We start from the raw sequence: 17606 nt of genomic DNA, 5'->3' as shown, positions 1-17606 counted from the left end.
TAAGAGCCAGCGGCTTGCATCAACTCCAGAATTCTCATTTTATCCCTAGCAGCGTGCTTTCCATCTCATTAACCATTTTTAAGATGACACAGGTCTCTGTATTTAAGCCTAAATTAATAGAGCCAATGTCTTCAGATTTCAGTGCAGAAAAGAAAAAGGGAAAAGAAGAACAGCCTTCAAAATTACCTTTCAATATACAGGGGATCGTTTTAAATTTAGATCATTTTCTCATTTTGCATGGGTAATCTCCAAAGCTTCACACCACAGACAATTCAATTCAGCATGTATATTAAGGGAAAATTTCCATTTCTTGCTAAAGTTAATAACCTTGTCCGCTCTGTAGGCAGTTTCAGTGTTAGTCTTTCCAATGAGGGCAGCTCAGATGTATGCTACTATCAGTCATGTCTGCAAAGGTGTGCACCTGAAGCTGTTTTTAAGAAGGGAAAACCTTATGCTGGCAGGCAGCCAGCCACCTTTCTAGAGTTTGGTAAAGCAAAACACTGCAGCACTGAGTCCTTGACAGACAGAAGGTCCACCTACAGCTGAGTAGTTGCTTGCCCTGGCAGCACAAAATTGCCACTGAGGAAAGTATCTCAACAGTCAGTACTTTTTTCTTGCGCCTAAAGGAAGACATGGCGATAATGTCATTGCAATTGCTCATCTTTTAAAGACTGAAGCGTTGGAGCTGCCCCTCCGGACTCTTAAAAATTTTCTTTGCTAATAATGCTCTGCTGATTTTTATATCAGTTAGTGAGGCTTGAGGATGTGGACAAGGTGCTTGGATCAGTCAGGTCAACCACTTGTGTTTTGGATGCTTGCTCTTCTCGGCTGACAAAAGCTAACAGGGAGGGAACAGCTGGCTGAGCCAGGGAGGCAATTAATGCCTGTCTATGAGAGGGGATGGTCTCTGGCGGCTTGAAGGAGGCAGTGATAAAACAACTCCTCAAGAAACCCTCCCTGGATTCAAAAAATCCAAGTAACTACCAGCCAGTTGCTAGTCTTCCCTTCTTGGGCAAGCTTCTTGAGCAGGTGGTTATGGACCAGATCCAGGTACCCTTGGAGGAAACTGATTTTCAAGATCCATTTCAATTGGGGTTTAGGACCACTTTTAGCATAGAAACTGCTTTGGTTGCCCTGCATAATGACCTCTATCAGGAGAGAGACAGGGGAAATGTGTCCCTTTAATTCTCCATGGCCTCTCAGCTGCTTTCGATACCTTCAACCATGGTATCCTTCTGGAGCAGCTGTCCAAGTGGGAGGTGGATGGCTCTGCTCTGTGGTGGTTCCAGTCCTACTTGTGTGGGCGTTCCCAGAGGGTGATGCTTGGGGAGTGCTCTTCGGCCCCAAGGAACCTGCAAGGTGGGTTTCTCAGGGTTCAATTTTATCCCCTGTGCTGTTTAACGCCGACATGAAACTGCTGAGTGGGGTCATCTGGAGTTTGGGAGTACGGTGTCCGTAATATGCTGATAACACACAGCTCTCTGTCTCATGGGCAGGTGAGGCAGTGGATGTGGTGGACCTTTGTCTTGCCTTGGTAATGGACTGAACGAGAGCCAACAAACTGAAGCTCAGTCCAGATAAGACTGAGGCACTGTTAGTGGGCGGTTCCCTAGACCAGATGGATGGGAGTTTGCCTGCTCTTGATGGGGTTACACGTTACACTTCCTCTGAACGTGCCCCTCTCTTGTATTTAAACAGGCCAGACTCCCTGTCAAACACTGGCATGGAACATAACATGCAGAAGGAACTCCACTAGATGTTTCCACACAGTAAGAGCTTCACAAAAAGATTTGCCCAACTGTGACATCCTTTTTTTTGTGTATAGTTGTTTTAATAAAAAGCTTTTAAACCAAAACATAACAAATACAAAAGGAATGTACAAAATAACTCAATACCAAAACAATACAACCAAAATTTAATATTATGCCAAAAGAAGTTGTGCTGCGGATAAAGATATCCACTTAAATAAGACACCAAACAGATTTTCATTTAAGATGCAAATAGGATTTGCCACCTGCAATCTTATTTTGGCAGCAGACACTGCATAAGAAACAACTTGGCATGTAAATATTTAGATTGCTTTAAGTAGCTGTTCAGTTTGTTGCTTTACAGATAAAAAGTGATCCAGTCCAATATTGGATTCAAGAACTAATTCCTGATCTTCACAGAAAGTATGCTGCTGCCAACGAAATGCAAGGATCAGACACAATCCTTTGTAAAACAACAATTTTGTACCATAGTCAACATGCTTTTAAATTTCAGGTATTTCAAGCATCTGTATTAAGGCAAGTTATGAGATGGAGGGGAAGAGCATGGAAAATTAGCATCAAAGGACAAAGGCACAAAACAATAAATGAATTCACTGGTCCAGCTTTCCCTACCTGTTGGGGAGGAAGCTTTCTAACCAATATTCTAAACAAGCAGCGTCTCATGTGGCAAGATGGGCCTACTTTCGTGTGGCAAATATAGCGTGCAAGCCAGGCGCTTTAACAGGTGAAAACCATTCCCACAACACTCTATAACAGCACCACCTTCTGCTGTGCCAGTTAAGGGGCTGAAGGCAAAAAGCCAAGGCCCTCAGCACAGACCAGGTGATGCAAGTTGCTCCCATCCACCTTTGGTCTGTCAATTGCTCTTTTCCAACACATGCAGTGCATGCTGGGACTTGGGAGCAGGGAGGAATACCTGATCGGTGCCTCTACCATCCATCAGAGGATGGGAGAGCAGTAGCGTGTGATCAGAGGACTAGGGTGACTTGGCTAGTCTCCTAAATGTTCCTGGTAAATTAGAGTATTAAAAGCCTGGTGCCTCCTTCCCAAAGCCCAGCTTAGGGAAGGAGGCGTGATGCTCACATGTGCAACACATCGCCCTCACATGCCGGTGCCTCTGGCCCTAACTGTTCCCTACAAAAAAATCACGCCACGCCACTGTGGGATAGGATCCCAGAAGAGGCTAAGGAACATCCATCCACTGAAAGGATGGTAACAGAAACCGTATCTGTGAAGGAAAGGGGGAAATAGATGCCTGGTGGCACCGGGTAGCAGCCTAATGACAAGACTCAATCAGAGGAAAACATGCTTCCGAAGCCCAGCGCCAGCATATGCCAAATCACTGCCACCATGTCTCAGCCAGTTCCCTTTTACAGAGGAGGAATTGTGAGGAAAAGAGCCATGACCATTCCTTCCCAACATCTCTTATTAGCTGCCACACAAGCGCCAATTGATTTCGGATTGCCAGGAGATTATCTACATGAGGAGATGCTCAACAAGCCTTTCCCACAGAAGCAATTAAGATGGAATGCTGTTGCCTTGGCCCGATTAATTTCTTATAACCTGAAACCACACTGAATAAATTAACAAAAATAGGATTGGGTGGGCTGTGTGGAGAGCAGGCAAGCCCTGGAACAGCAACACATTCCAGTTCCCTGGCTGTGACCCAGAGGAAATCCTTCAGAGACTCACTCTCAATTCCAAACATGTTAGGCAAACCTGTGAGTTTAGAATTCACAAGCAGAGAATCAAGCAGCAGCAGCAGCAGCGTTGAGGCACTTCTCTGCCCCATTCAAGTTCAATTCTGCCTCTCTGGTGGCAAAGCCACTTCTCCCACTACAATTGATGCTTGCAGAAAGTTTAACAATTCCACAGTAAATAAATGCCTCCCCAATCGCACATTTGCTTCTCATGATAAGACATGGAATAATAATTCAGGAATCTGCAATTAAGCTCAGTTTCAAAAGACGTCAAGGCAGGATCGTGGTTTGTTTCTGCCAAGTCAAGGTTCCTACCCAGCTCTAAACCAAGGTTTGCCATTGACTTTTGGACCTTGGCTTATTAGCTATCAACAAATCACAATCCTGAATTCACACATCACAGGAAGCCAAACTTAACTGCTCACAGGAGGAGCGAAGTCGGAGTGATCGGGCACCATGTCCCAACACTAGACCAGATTCACACTAAACTACAATAAACCAGAAGGCTGCACATTTTTGTCTACTGATCAGTTTAATTGATTAAAAAACAACAACCAGATTTTTAAAAATGCCTGGCAGATGAATGTTTTTAAAAGAAAAAAATTAGTACATATATTTACAAATCTCCCCAACTACGGTTTTATTTATAACTAGCAGCCTTGTAGTCAGCATTGCTCAGGAATCCTAAGACACATCCCCCACCCCAAAAAACTATATAGTTTTGAAACCAGTGAGTAAAATCAGGGCAGTTTGAAAAGGTTCAGTCCACCATCTTGATTCAAAATTTCGTCCAACTGTATTCATAGGCAAAAAAAAAAAAAAAAAGGCTCATGAATCTCGAGCAAAATGTGGTCATGATATCATAAGAGATGTCCAAATGCTCTGTGAACAAACAACTCTTCCCAAATACATAGTCAATTAACCAATTATAGCTGCATAAATTTGCATGTACTGAGTTATCTTTAACTGAGCAATAGCTCCAATTCCTAGGCTTTATTAGCACCTTAATATGAATGCCAATCTGGGACTTTTCGTTACAAGGCCAAACCAAGACACCTGATTCACACAAAGCTAAGCCAGGTTTTATAAAGTTGCACTTTATTAAGCCATAGGCTGTTGGTGTGTGTGAACCCTGCCCTGCAGATTAAATGTGATTTGTTTCCTAACAGTTATTGGCTTAAAAACCTTCGCAACAAAAGGTGCATGCTTGAGCTGCAATCCTAGGCACAGTTTCCTGAGGGTAAGAAAGCCACTTTGCACACAAAAGTACAGCGAGGGGGAAAGTATTTGATCCCCAACAGGGGGTCGCGGGTGGCGCTGTGGGTAAAAGCCTCAGCGCCTAGGGCTTGCCGATTGAAAGGTCGGTGGTTCGAATCCCCGCGGCGGGGTGTGCTCCCGTTGCTCGGTCCCAGCGCCTGCCAACCTAGCAGTTCGAAAGCACCTCCGGGTGCAAGTAGATAAATAGAGACCGCTTATTGGCGGGAAGGTAAACAGCGTTTCCGTGTGCTGCGCTGGCTCGCCAGATGCAGCTTTGTCACGCTGGCCACGTGACCCGGAAGTGTCTCCGGACCCTGGCCTCTTAAGTGAGATGGGCGCACAACCCCAGAGTCTGTCAAGACTGGCCCGTACCTTTACCTTTACGGGATCAAATACTTCCTCCCCTCACTGTATAGAAATGAAATGAAAAACAGAAATAAATCTTGGGGGGGGGGGGATGGCACCTAGACATTCTGCTGGCGACCGTAACATAGTTTTATAGTGCCATTTGGCAATTACCTTATAAATCTGAGTTTCTTACCCTGCAGGATGTGTCCCTCAGCTGCTCTTTGGCCTAATATCACCTTTTTCTCTGAGTGGCAAATGTATTTCATTCACACGTTTTCAGGTGCCACCATCCTACCTGCCCAGCCGGTGTAGCCAGTGCAGTCCCTGGGGTCCGCAGACTTCAGGCCCCTTTCCATCTGCTGCAGAAGCTCCCTGATCTTATTGTTCAGGTGCTGAGTGAACTCAGGAGTCAGCTGTGAGTGTTAAGAGAAATACTGTTGTTATGCCTCAGCAGACACACTGCGGCTTATCAAGTTGCAGCAAAACAGCATAGCGGGATCTTTAAAACGCTCAGCACTTTTTAAAGAAAGCTGGATCTCTTTCAGCAACCTCGAGAAAATAAAGAGCTTATTACTCAGGCAGCAATAATTAGAGAGAGACCGAGAAAAGCCCTACTCACGATCACTCCATACCTAAACTCATTCACTTGGGAGTAAAGCCCCACGGATTTCAATGAAGCTTTTGTCCAAATAACTATGATTAAGAACCCAGACATAAATATTGAAAGCCATATTCTCTCCCCCAATGGTAACCTGGTTATCCATGCCTTTATTACCTTTAGGCTATAGCACTGCTGCGTTATACCCTCAGGGGACCCTCTAGCCTACTCAAATTCTAAACAGTAGATTCTGCTAGTTGACTGCAGTTTGACAAAAAAGTATGGGAATAGTACATTACAATGCTGTTTGACGGTCTGCGCTGACTCGCCAAATATCTACTGCAAGTTAAGTTGCTGCGCGGGACATTGTGGGATAGTTACACCAGTGTTTGCTGTCGTAAGCATAGTCAAGGGTGCCGGGGGCATCAGCCAAGCCCTATGCCAAGTCCACTGCATTTCCCTAACTGTATCAGGAAATGTGCCTCCCCTGCACACTTTAAATGTTCACTGTAGCAAAAAATGATGTCTCTGTGCTGCTGTGTCTAATGGTTCTGATACTCAGGGCCCTGGAAAGTGATTGCTACACCGCAAAACTTTGAAAGACGAGAACCGCATGTATAGTGGCGTTTACATGCCAAGTAAGCAATGGCCAAGGTTCTGTGGCTCCTTCTTTCACTGCTTAGGAACACTGGAATCTCCAACTTCCAGGAAACAGCAATGATGGAGTTTCCACACTGCTGAACTTAACACAGAAAGGAACTCCTGAAAGATTAGTCGCTACGGCCAAACTAGATATGATGGGGCAGTTTGTTCCTTTTTCTTTTTCCACATATAAAGCTGGGAGTGGGAGGGCTCTACTTTATACTTGTGGAAGAGGATGGCTGATCTTTCTCCCACATGGCTCCCAGTTTGGTTCAGTTCTGGCACTGGAGGCAGGTTGGGGGGGGGGGCGGGGAGTGCTTGAAGTGATGGGAGTTGGAGGAGGCAGTTGGGGAGAATTCATCTCCACTCACCCACATGTAGTTTTTGAGACAAAGATTCCCGTTTTATAAGAGCAGATATGTGGTGAAACACAGCCGACCCATCACATTCATATCACAATTTTTTGAACATCTGTACTCAGTTATTCTGCTTTTAATCATACTTTCTGAAAATGTGCTAAGTAATGATTTCACTTTTGAATAAGGCAAGCATTAATCAAGATATTATTATTATTATTTTGCTGTGGTTTGTCGAGCTGCAGAAGTTTACTACTCGAACCATAACATTTTGTTTATTCCTTTTCGCTTTAACAAAATATAAATAAATACTGACTTTGCAGAATTTTGCAGAATGACTTGGTAAAACTCCTTAAGAACAATCTGTCCCAATGGAGTGATCCCCTCAGCCCTTCCCCACTGAAGCATCTATGTATCTGTTGCAAAAGGCGAAAGTGAAGTGGTGTCAATTAAATAATACTGATGAGAAATTTGAAGATTGGGTCACTGCTGTAGCTCCTGCCTGCTAGAGACCCAAGCTAACAGTTCCAAAAATCTTTGGCGAGTCCATTCAGTTTAACAGTCCCCGCCCCCCACCCCAAGCACTAAACTTATGATGCAACCACTGAGCAGTCTCAGCAAGTCCTGCATAATGCCATCAGTTGGAAGGCGTTACTGACACAGGAGAAAGTATGCACTATGTTTGTGTGTGCGTGTTTGAACAGGACTTTTATTAGGAATCATACGCAGGCAACCTGTAAGGAGCCTCAAATTCAGCTAGTATGGATTTCAAATTAATGGCTGGTCCATGCGCAAAAGGCCTAAAAATAAATGCTTGCATTACATTGCATTTGTTTGCAATAATCCTGATAATATCATAATATAGACTACCTCACTGTTGTGACAACAGAATGTCCTAAAAGTTATTATTTTGAGAGATATGATATTAAAAAGGAAGAAGTGCCATTCTGAACAGCAGAGCAATGCTGTAAAAACAAATATATTATTCTCTTTACGTTCGGATTCATGAGCATCACAGGCACTCAGCACAGCACATTTTTCCCCAAGTGATGTTATAAACATTCACTACCCTGGCCAAAAATCCTATAGCAATTTTTTCCCCTCTATGGGAAATTTGAAGCGGTGATGCAGTGTCATGCCCAGGGGCAGTGACGGAACAATTACAATTTCTAGCTTATTGGACAAGTTCTCATGCCACACCTTTCTCTGAAGGTAATTCATTCTTTTCATCTTAGCTCTTCAGCAGTTGTAGTAAAATGGAAACCATGTTCCTCATCTCAAATTCATTAAGGAATAAGCAATATACGTAGGCAGGCCTCTTCATTCTCAAGATTAATGCTTAGTGTGGAGCTAAATGATTAGATGACCTTTCCACTGAAATTGTATGGTGGCTTGTTCTAAAACGAGAATAAAACCGGCTTGGCTTAGATCAGGCTTCCTCAACCTCGGCCAGATGTTCTGAGACTACAGTTCCCAGCATCCCTGACCACTGGTGCTGCTAGCTAGGGGTCATGGGAGTTGTAGGCCAAAAACATTTGGAGGTTGAGGAAGCCTGGCTTAGATAAAGGGGCTTTGAGCACTTCACTGGGAAACCAGAACTTTCCCTTTGACTTCTCCTTTTCGTTGTAAGCAAACACGTGCACACATACAGGTTGGCACATGCCGACATACTTACGGGGCAGGAGGAATAGTTCAAACCCACCACTCCTAGTCTTTAAAGAGCAATCAAGTCAGTGGCTCCAATCCTCAATGTTGAGACTCAGCAGGTAACCTGGTTTCTTTCCCCCCCCCCCCCGATGCCTTTGCGTCTTTATTAATTTCACCCCTTTAGAACTATTAGGGCACACCATTTCTCTGATCCAGGAGCCAAGGCTAAGATTTAGCTTCATTAGCCAAAGAGGTCTTTTGAGCTTAACTCATGCATCTGACAGAGCCTTTCTTCTTGACGTGCAAAACCTCCTAGCAGCTTGAAAACTCTTGCCTGCCAGTCCCTAAGGGACACGCATTTCCCCCTCACTAGTGGATCCGTAATGGAGTGATCAGCACCGGTACTTTTGAGAGAGGAACCGAATGGTGGTGGTGGACAGGCAGGGCCAGCTCAAGACATGATGGCACCTGAGGAAAACCAGAAAATGGCACCCCTTCCCAACAACAAGGAAGAAGAGGGGAGTGAAAATCTACCCTGGGAATGAGGGTGGGGGGAGACAAGCAGCTCCTCCTATTCGCCAGGAGGCCAGCATGGCGGATGCTCAGGGGGCAGAAGAGCCAGCCTCCAAGGCACCAGGGCGGCAGCCGCAGCACCAGCAGCCATTCCCGGGAGGCTGGATCTGCTGCCCTTGTGGGTCCTGCCGCCCGAGGCAGTCACCTCATCTTGCTTCACGCGTGGGTCGGCCCTGAGGACAGGGCAGGTGGTTCTGGCAGGTGAAATAACAGGTTTCCATTTCTAGTTAGAAACCAAGCACCTTGGGACTCTATTGATGAAACAAAAAGTGAGGTGCTTAGAAATTACTATCTGAGGGGGCAGTATTCAAAATAAGACAACAAAAGAGGCTTCAGGATGAGATCAGGTCGATTATTACTAATCCTGAGCCGAAGTGTTGCAAATAGCTCAGTCGGCACAGCGTTGGGCAAGATCCTCCTGCATCGCAGGGGGCTGGACTAGAAGACCCCTGGGGACCCCTTCCAACTTTACAGTTCTATGACCCTCTCAAGCACCACACAAACCACTTCTTCCCCCTTGTTTCCCCGCCAGAGATTACTGTAAAAAGCGAAGCTGTAAAGCACCACCAAAACTCACCCTCCCCGCAGAGTCAAAGTATCCCGTGGCCAAGGATTTGTCATAGTCTGCGAAAGGATTCGGGAAGGCCCTCTGGGCCATGGTGGCAACCAGCAAACCTGCCAGGAAAGACACAAAGACACACACACGTGTATGTACAGGTCTATGCGCAGGGAGACCGCGGCGGGGGCGGCGCACCAGCAGACGGGCGAGCCTCGGGCACCGCTCTGCGCAGCAGGAAGGCCGCCGCCGGCGCGGTGCAGCAGGAGAGCAGCCGCGCTGCCATGGGGGGGGGGGGAGTGGGGGGGGGCCCGGAGGCAGCGCTGCCCCTCCCGCCGGGAGCCCCGCCCTCAGCCTGCGCCCGCCCGGAGACGACACCCCCGCGCCTCCCCGGCCCCTTCCTGCGGCGCCGCCGCCCCGACCCGGCCTCTTAAAGGGACAGGCGCCGCGAAAACGGAAGGCCGCGCTCTGTTTGGGGGCTTCGCCGGGGATGCGGTGGTTGGTCGCAGGCCTCGTCGGCCTCCGGGCTCCCGCCCCTGGCTCGGAAGCCTGAGGTCAAATGCCGGGCCCTGTCCCGCTCCTGGTGGGAAGGGGCGGCCTTGTCTTTTCCCTCAGCAAAGTGGTGGCAGAATTGGGGGGGGGGGGGGCGCGAGCGGGGGCTCGACCACTAGATCAGCTGAACATGACGCCCAAAGTGAGATGTTGACTTGAGATATTTAAGAGACTTAAATTCTAACATGGCACTTCACAAGATTGTTAAAAATGGTTTGTGTGCTAAAAGGTTTTCTTTGGTAGACAATCCAAGATTTTGTACACAATCAAATGTTGTTGTATTCTTGCCATTTAAACTACAGTTAGCAGTTCCAGTGTTTTGTGCTTTTCATTTTTTTCTACAAGACATCTGTTTTTGGAAAATTGAAGTTAGCAAATTTTGGGTTCTTTTGGGAGGTGCGAAATAACATGGCCCTGCTTACCAGGGAGTCACAGCCTTATTTCTGAGTTTACATGTGTAGAGGACTATGCAGTTACAGTGGGATAACAAACCCACTCCAGCCCATATAACCTGGTGCCAGAACACACGTGGTGGTGCCAACTTGAATAAAATATGGGGGGGGGGGGAGAGGCCCATTGTACATATGGGAATGGATCACAAGATGTGGTGCACATACACCATTTGAATGTCTGTGTCCATCAACTGGGGGGGGCAGCCCCCTCAAATATTTTACTGAGGGGGCCAAAGGGGCCTTGACCCCTAGCAGCTGGCTTGGTTTTCCCAGATGGATATCAATCCATTGTGTGTGTGCCGTGTTCTTGTGTGGCACGATCAGGTTCCAAGCAGGCTTTGGAGGATGTGATCCAGCAGCCTATGACATGCCCCATCCCTTTTAAAGGTTATGCCTGTCAGGTCCTAATCTGCCTGCCAGGCTGCCTTTTGGCAGGCAAATGGACTTTTGTTGGTGGGGGATATTTCTGCTGGTGTGAGCTTCTGTCTGTTGGGCTTGGGGCTGGGGCTGGTTGCACCATACCCAATCCCCACTATAAGATCAGAAGCAGCGACATTTCATCTGAGCTGCCTGCTGGCCCAGGAAAGGTCTCCCCCGGAAGAGTGCAGTCTATCTTGTTTCTGTTACCATTCTACCTACAAGCCTGGGTCCGGCTGGGGAAAGAGCCTGGTGGACGCCCTCAGGAGCAGACCTTGTAGCAAAAACCCTTTCTGTTGACTGGCTGTGGCTGGAGCTGGCACATAGAGTGGACTCAGCTTGTGCTTCCAGTATGGAATGAAGAACCTGTGCATGGAAGCAGGTGAATGAAGAAACTTCATAATGGCCCCTACCAGTCCAGCGCCACCCATCCTGCCACACTTGGCTCAGTATAATTTGTGCGTGTCTGTATGGAAAGAGAGAAAGAGAGCGCTGCAGAGTACCTGCAGTCTCTTACTCTCATAGCTTGTGAAATGTCACCCTGGGCTGAGCTCAGTGATATGGGCTGTTTACTGTATTTGAATGGATTTATGCAGCAAGTAAAATTCCTGCTGGTGATTTTTTTCTCAAACCATGACAGTTTTACAGAAAGCTAAAATAAAACCTGGCAACCAATCCAAAATTATGGCTTTTACACACAGTTTTCTGACAAGTGACCAGGAGGTAAAAAACCCAAACCCCTAAAACTGGCCCTCCCCTGGTTGACTGGCAGGCCCTGTGGGCTACCTGGGGATTGCTCAGAAAATAATTCAACTGGAATTTTTTCCATCTCAGGCCCGAAGGTTGAAGTAGTATTTAGCTTATATTGTCTCCTCAGCACACATCAGAGATCTATCAGATAATAATAATAATAATAATAATAATAATAATAATAATAATAATAATTTATTTATACCCCGCCCTCCCCAGCCAAGGCTGGGCTCAGAGCGGCTTACAAGCAATAATAAAAACAAGAAGAATGATTACAACTTAAAAACAAAAATAAAATACAACATTAAAATAATGGAACATTAAAATATTAAAATGTAGCCTCATTGCAGGAGGAGAAGGAATAGCATGCTAAGTGGAAGGAGAGCTCTTCCTTTGGCCTGGTCTGAAGCTGTATATAAAACTGAAGAAAACAGGCTGTAGGATTGTTGTTTTCTAAGAATCACTCCTTCAGTACACACAAGGAACTCAGGTAAATAGAGGCTGCCCTGTTCTTTTCTACTTCAGGGAATATTCTACTTGCAATGGATAATTCCCATTGCCTGTATTTGTTCAGCAGTGTTTTCTCTCAGAGAAACGGGAAGGAGGGAATGGTTTCATGTGTAGATTGGTGTGACACTGTGTACATTGGAGCCTTGTGCAGTCTGCCGTGTTGGCTATTGGGGTTCCATGAGCTGTAGAATTGAAGAGAATGTCTGAAAATTGCTTTGGTGATGAGGATCATTGTTTCTGTGCCCTGTGCAGCTATGTGCCACTGCTCAGATAAACCACCCCATATACACTTACCTCGTGCATATATTCACAGTTTCTTACTATATTACATAGTTTCTCCCTTCACCACTTCTCTGGAGCAAATTTCACAAAAGCTCAATTATTCTGGCAGAAATAAAAGAAGATGACTGAACCAGTTTAGGAGCACATAGCAGTGGACTCTCCTTCACTGGAGGTTAGAGGTTGGCTGGCCATCTGCCACTGATGCTTTAGTTGAGATTCCTGCATTGCAGGGGGATGGACTAGATGACCCTCAGGGTCTCTTCTTGCTCTTCAGTTCTATGATTCTATATTATTAACTAGCATCACTTTATTTTGAGCGCTGCTATTTGGATCACCCTGGTTTAGAACCTCAACTGCTCTGGCTGAGGTTAAAAATGTCCTGGGCATTTGCTCTTCTGCAGTTGTTGAGCTCAGATCACTGTACTTCAGCTCTGCTGCTGATTTATACAAATAACCTTCCATGTCATGTACTTGGATTAAAGCTGGATGTGCATTATTGGTATTTTCAAAGAGATTGCGTACGTACTTCCTGGAGCGGATCCAGTGTAGCTGCCTGAAATTGGGACAGCTGCCAGAACCTCGGTGCCAAGATAAGACTGCTGTGCTAGCTGTTAAGGGGGACTCAGAATGATGTCTGTCAGAGGGTTCTCAGTCATGTGTGAGGTGGTAGAATCATAGAACCATAGAACTGTAGAGTTGGAAGGAACTCCAAAGGTCATCTAGTCCAACCCCCTGCAATGCGGGAATCTGAACTAGATCATACATGACAGATGGCCATCCAACCTCCACTAAAGGAGAGTCCACATTTATGGCACCAAGAACTGGACACAGTATTCCAGATGTGATCTGATGAAAGCAGAATAAATCAACTGATTCTGGATTGTATCCGACTAAGTTCTACTCAGAGTAAACCCATTGAAATAAATGCACCTAAGTTAGTCCAATACAGTGGTACCTCTGGTTACGAACTTAATTCATTCCAGAGGTCCGTTCTCAACTCGAAACCGTTCTTAACCTGAGGCTCGCTTTCACTAATGGGGCCTCCCGCTGCGCGTGCACCTCTGGCACGCAACTTCTGCTCGCATCTCGAGGCAAAGTTTGCAACCAGGAGCATCTACTTCCGGGTTAGCGGAGCTCATAACCCGAAACGTGTGTAAGGAGGACGGTTCGTAACCAGAGGTATTACTGTAGCTAAATTAGGGGAAAGACTGTAGCATCTGCTTTGCATGTTGGAAGGTATCGAGTTTGATCCCTAGTTTCCAGGTGGGGCTGGGAAAAGACTCCTGCCTGAAACCCTAGACAGCCACTACCAGTTTGAGTAGAATCATAGAATCAAAGAATGGTAGAGTTGGAAGGGACCTTGAGGGTCATCTAGTCCAGTGTTTCCCAACCTTTTTTGGGCAAAGGCACACTTGTTTGATGAAAAAAATCTCGAGGCACACCACCATTACAGCCCCGTGACGTCAGCGCGCAGCGTCACGCCGGGAGGGACGCACGAAAGTGTAACTTTCAATTTTTTTCCCTCCCCCTTGCCAGGGAACCTCCAAGCTTTGGGGGTGGGGGGGGGAGGAGGCAGCAAAGCGAGGGACTGAGGGACTCCTCCAACGACAAGGGTTGGGGAAGAAGAGAAAGGGCTATTCCGCTGCAGTCACGGGAGGGGAATATGTACTGGCCCAACTGGTGTGCGGTCTTCGGAAAGCGGGGTGCGGGAAGGAAGCCTAGGCTCGGGGTCCACCGACCTCGGCGGAGAAAGGCAACAACCGGAGCCGATGACGAGCCGGCGCGTGCGTGCAGCGGCTGGCCTCGAGCTCGGGAAGCTGCGCGTGGCGATGTTGACGCGGGGCGCGCGAGAGCTTGGGGGCGGGGCGGGAGAGAGAGAGAAAGAGTTGGCAGCACCAGGCGCTGTTACTTATTGCGCTGCGGACGCTGCCAGCAACTGCGGTGGTTGTGCGGCGGCCGCCACCGCAGAACATCCTCGTCAGTCAGCTGAGCTGCCTGGCGGCGTAGGGAGCCGAGGGGTGGGGCTTCCTTTCTGAAGGAGCTGAGGGTGGGGGTCCTCCGGCGCCTTCGGCGAAACGGCGCCAGCCCAGAGCGCTTCTAGGAGGCTGCCTTTGTGCGCGACGTAAAGCCCTCTTTCCCTCCCTCCAGCCCCGTGTCACATGTGGAAAAGGGGGCTGGATCCAGTGACGCAACTCGGAAAACTGTTAGGGAAGCCAGAGCCGGAAAGTGAGTGGGAGGCGGCGGCGGCGCTTTAACCCACGTTTCCTTTTTGAAAGAGAAACCAGTGTTTCCCAACCTTTTTTGGACTCGCTCGCGGCACACCAGGCAACATCTCGCGGCACACTAGTGTGCCGCGGAACACCGGTTGGGAAACACTGATCTAGTCCAACCCCCTCTAATGCAGGAATCTCAACACACGGTCCCCCCCGCATCCAATCTGAAACCATACCAAACCCTGCTTAGCTTTGCAAATGTGCTAGCAGTGGATAACAGTGGGCTAGATGGACCATTGCTCTGGCTTGGTATAAGGCAGGTGCCAATGTTCCTAATTTCAGTGACTCAGCTGCAAGTATGAGAAACTTGGAATGCAACCCTCTGTTTCAAGTGGTGGTGTATTCAGCACTGAAGCTCTTCTGCATTGTCTTGGTTTTGAAGCATTAGATATGGGGGAAATTGTGCCGCCTCAAGCCATTTATGCCCTACATGTCTCTTTTTTCACTCGTTCCCTTTTTTATCTAATATTTCAACTCGGCTGAGTGTGATATCCAGGTACAATTAAGAGACAGCTGGCTCCTAGCAGTACCCAGACATTCTTGTTCTGTAAGCTGCAACCAGAATCACAAGTGACTTTCCACACTCTTCAAGTATAGTGCTTTTTCACAATGCCTTGTTCTGTTGCACTTGTGGGTATAACATGGCTATATGGATGGGAAAGATAAAATTCTCTGAGCGCACTATTTCCCATCCCATTTTTAAAAATCAGTCATTTTAAGAAAAGAAGAACCAATGGTGTCATTATTTAACAACAATGAGTAAATATTTGCCTTTAAAGTGCCAAACCCTTTAAAATGTTAGAAAGACTTTTAGGGGCAAACAAGCAATGCTGCAACAATGGTAGTGACCAGAAGGTCAGGGTTTTGTTTCTTGAAAACAATATATTTTAAAAAATAATTATTACTTCTACACAGTATAAAAAAATAATTATCACTTCTACACAGTATTTCCCAAACGTGTTTGTTTAAAAATCCCATCTAGCATTAATTGCTAGAAAACAAGAATACAGAAATAAAATGACACTCACTGGAAAGGTCAAAGTGCAGGTGTGGCAAAGTGATGACAGTGGCAGGGGGTGGAGATGGCACAAAAACAGTGGAAGGAGGTGGGAGAAGAAAACAATCAGGCATTTGGGATAGAACCCAGGGAGGTGCATAATTCAGGAAACACCTATAAGAGAGCTAAAAGGACTAAAGAGTGCAAAGAAGGAGGTTTGGGTAGTTCTGGGTGAAAAAGCCCAATGGCACACCAGCAAAATAGAATCAGATTATTAACAGAGCTAAAGCCTGTGGTGAGAGGGATCCCTAAATCTTTCAGAGATTAGGAATCTTCTAGGCAGACTTGGAAGTAAGAAAGTGCTCTGGGGCTTTGAGGGCTCCCCTAAAAAGAACATTTGACACTTGACAATACATCACAGCACGCTTCAAAAACACACCTGGTTTAAAAGACCAAAGAGTAGAGCTAGGGCATTTTATATCTGCCGGTTTTGTGCCACAATGCTGTTCTTTCACAACAGATGACAAGAACACAAGGAAAGCACAGGTGGTCAACAATTTGATGATGGCACCATATAGCTGCCCAGTAAATGGCGAGTGAACAAAGTGCAACAATTCCACACTAAATGTGTAATGTGGAAGCACCCCCCCCACTCTCACACACAAGGGAGGGAGGGAGCTGTAATATATTTATCTTTTGTGAGTCACAGTACTGACTGCACCTGTGCAGTTCCAAAATTCAATACTTTCTCCAACTGTTTGGGCCCATTGTGGCTAAGGCAGAATTTCCCCCCCTATCCATTGTAAAATATGTGCATGCAAGTGATGTGGCACGTGTTGCATTTAGTTGCCGTGGATTGTCCTTGAATCAAATGAAGATCTCATTTAAAACCAGGTGAACCGATATCACATCATGACATGACTAACTAAAATCCATTGATTTAAGTAGAAATCAATGCCAAGTATGACATAGTTGAATATAACCCTTTCTTCATCTTTACCAGATCTTAAACGGATCAGCTGTCTTCACATGGTACAAGGGATTTATCCTCACATATCCCAATGTAAATCCACACCCCTCCCCTTTTTTTCCAAGTCTTTCTTATTTGCCTCTCAAGTATACCAAACTGGTGAAAATGCTACTTCAAATCTTCTTCTTTCTCTCCAACCCACTCACCATATGTGCACAGCACAATATATATGGTGATCTCATAATTTTTCCCTGGACTAATTCATCCACAATCAAAATGAACCCATCTTGGTTCTCACCCTTAACCAGTAGGGATTAGCGCTCCACACCTTAAAATAGATGCTGAAAGAGCAAGAGAAAAATCCATCCTTATGCTGTGGGTACAAGGGTGGTTAAACTCCATTGAGGGACAGCCACTTTGATTCACAGTATGTTGTCACTTACCTATTTCTTGGTGTTGATGCAGCAGCAGCCAGTTGAAAAAGATCTTGGCAAAGGAGCCATTGACCACACCTAGCCAGCATGACCCAACTGCCATGGAATGCTGGCCAATTTGCTCTTTGCTTGTCAGCTTTTTCATGCAGATAGTTTCTGTTCTGTTACACCTACCCAATGGAGCCTACAAATCATAATTCTCCTTTAAAACCTCAGTTGCTGTATTTTTCCAATATTTATATTTTTCCAATTGGCACGAGAGAAGATATGAAAATAAGAAGAGCCTGATTAGTCAAGTATTATGTGGCCAACCAGTTGCCTATGGGAAGCCTGAAAGCTGATGAAGATACATATTTTTTATTTTGTTATTAAATTCATTGTGGTTTTTTTTAATTTGGGGAAAGTTTATTATATCTATATAATATCTAAACACTGCAAACAATAGACCAAAGTGAAAAAACACAACAAAAATAAAAGCAGAAAAACCCCAGTGAACCATTTAAAATAGAAAGTTCAGAACAGA

At 46.1% G+C, this 17606-nt stretch overlaps 1 protein-coding gene across 5 annotated transcripts in view; it reads right to left on the bottom strand.

Moving 5' to 3' along the window:
• The window catches only part of LANCL1 (LanC like glutathione S-transferase 1), a 30794-nt gene extending 13618 nt beyond the window's left edge, over window positions 1-17176 (bottom strand). The window contains exons 1-2 of one of the 5 annotated variants that reach the window (XM_028704818.2): window positions 17093-17176; window positions 5370-5487 (exon numbers count right to left, since the gene is read on the bottom strand). In XM_028704818.2, coding sequence (XP_028560651.2) covers window positions 5370-5430 — 61 coding nt within the window. In that variant the 5' untranslated portion in view covers window positions 5431-5487; window positions 17093-17176. Of the gene's footprint in view, window positions 1-5267; window positions 5488-7870; window positions 7916-9467; window positions 9689-17092 lie in introns of those variants that run through there. The other 4 variants (XM_028704827.2, XM_028704806.2, XM_028704814.2 and 1 more) reach the window with 4 other exon arrangements.
• Between the last annotated feature and the right edge of the window lie 430 nt (window positions 17177-17606).

This window comes from Podarcis muralis, chromosome 1, assembly GCF_964188315.1.
Source record: "Podarcis muralis chromosome 1, rPodMur119.hap1.1, whole genome shotgun sequence".
NCBI lineage: Eukaryota > Metazoa > Chordata > Lepidosauria > Squamata > Lacertidae > Podarcis > Podarcis muralis.
This window is presented reverse-complemented; position numbering and strand designations above follow the sequence as displayed.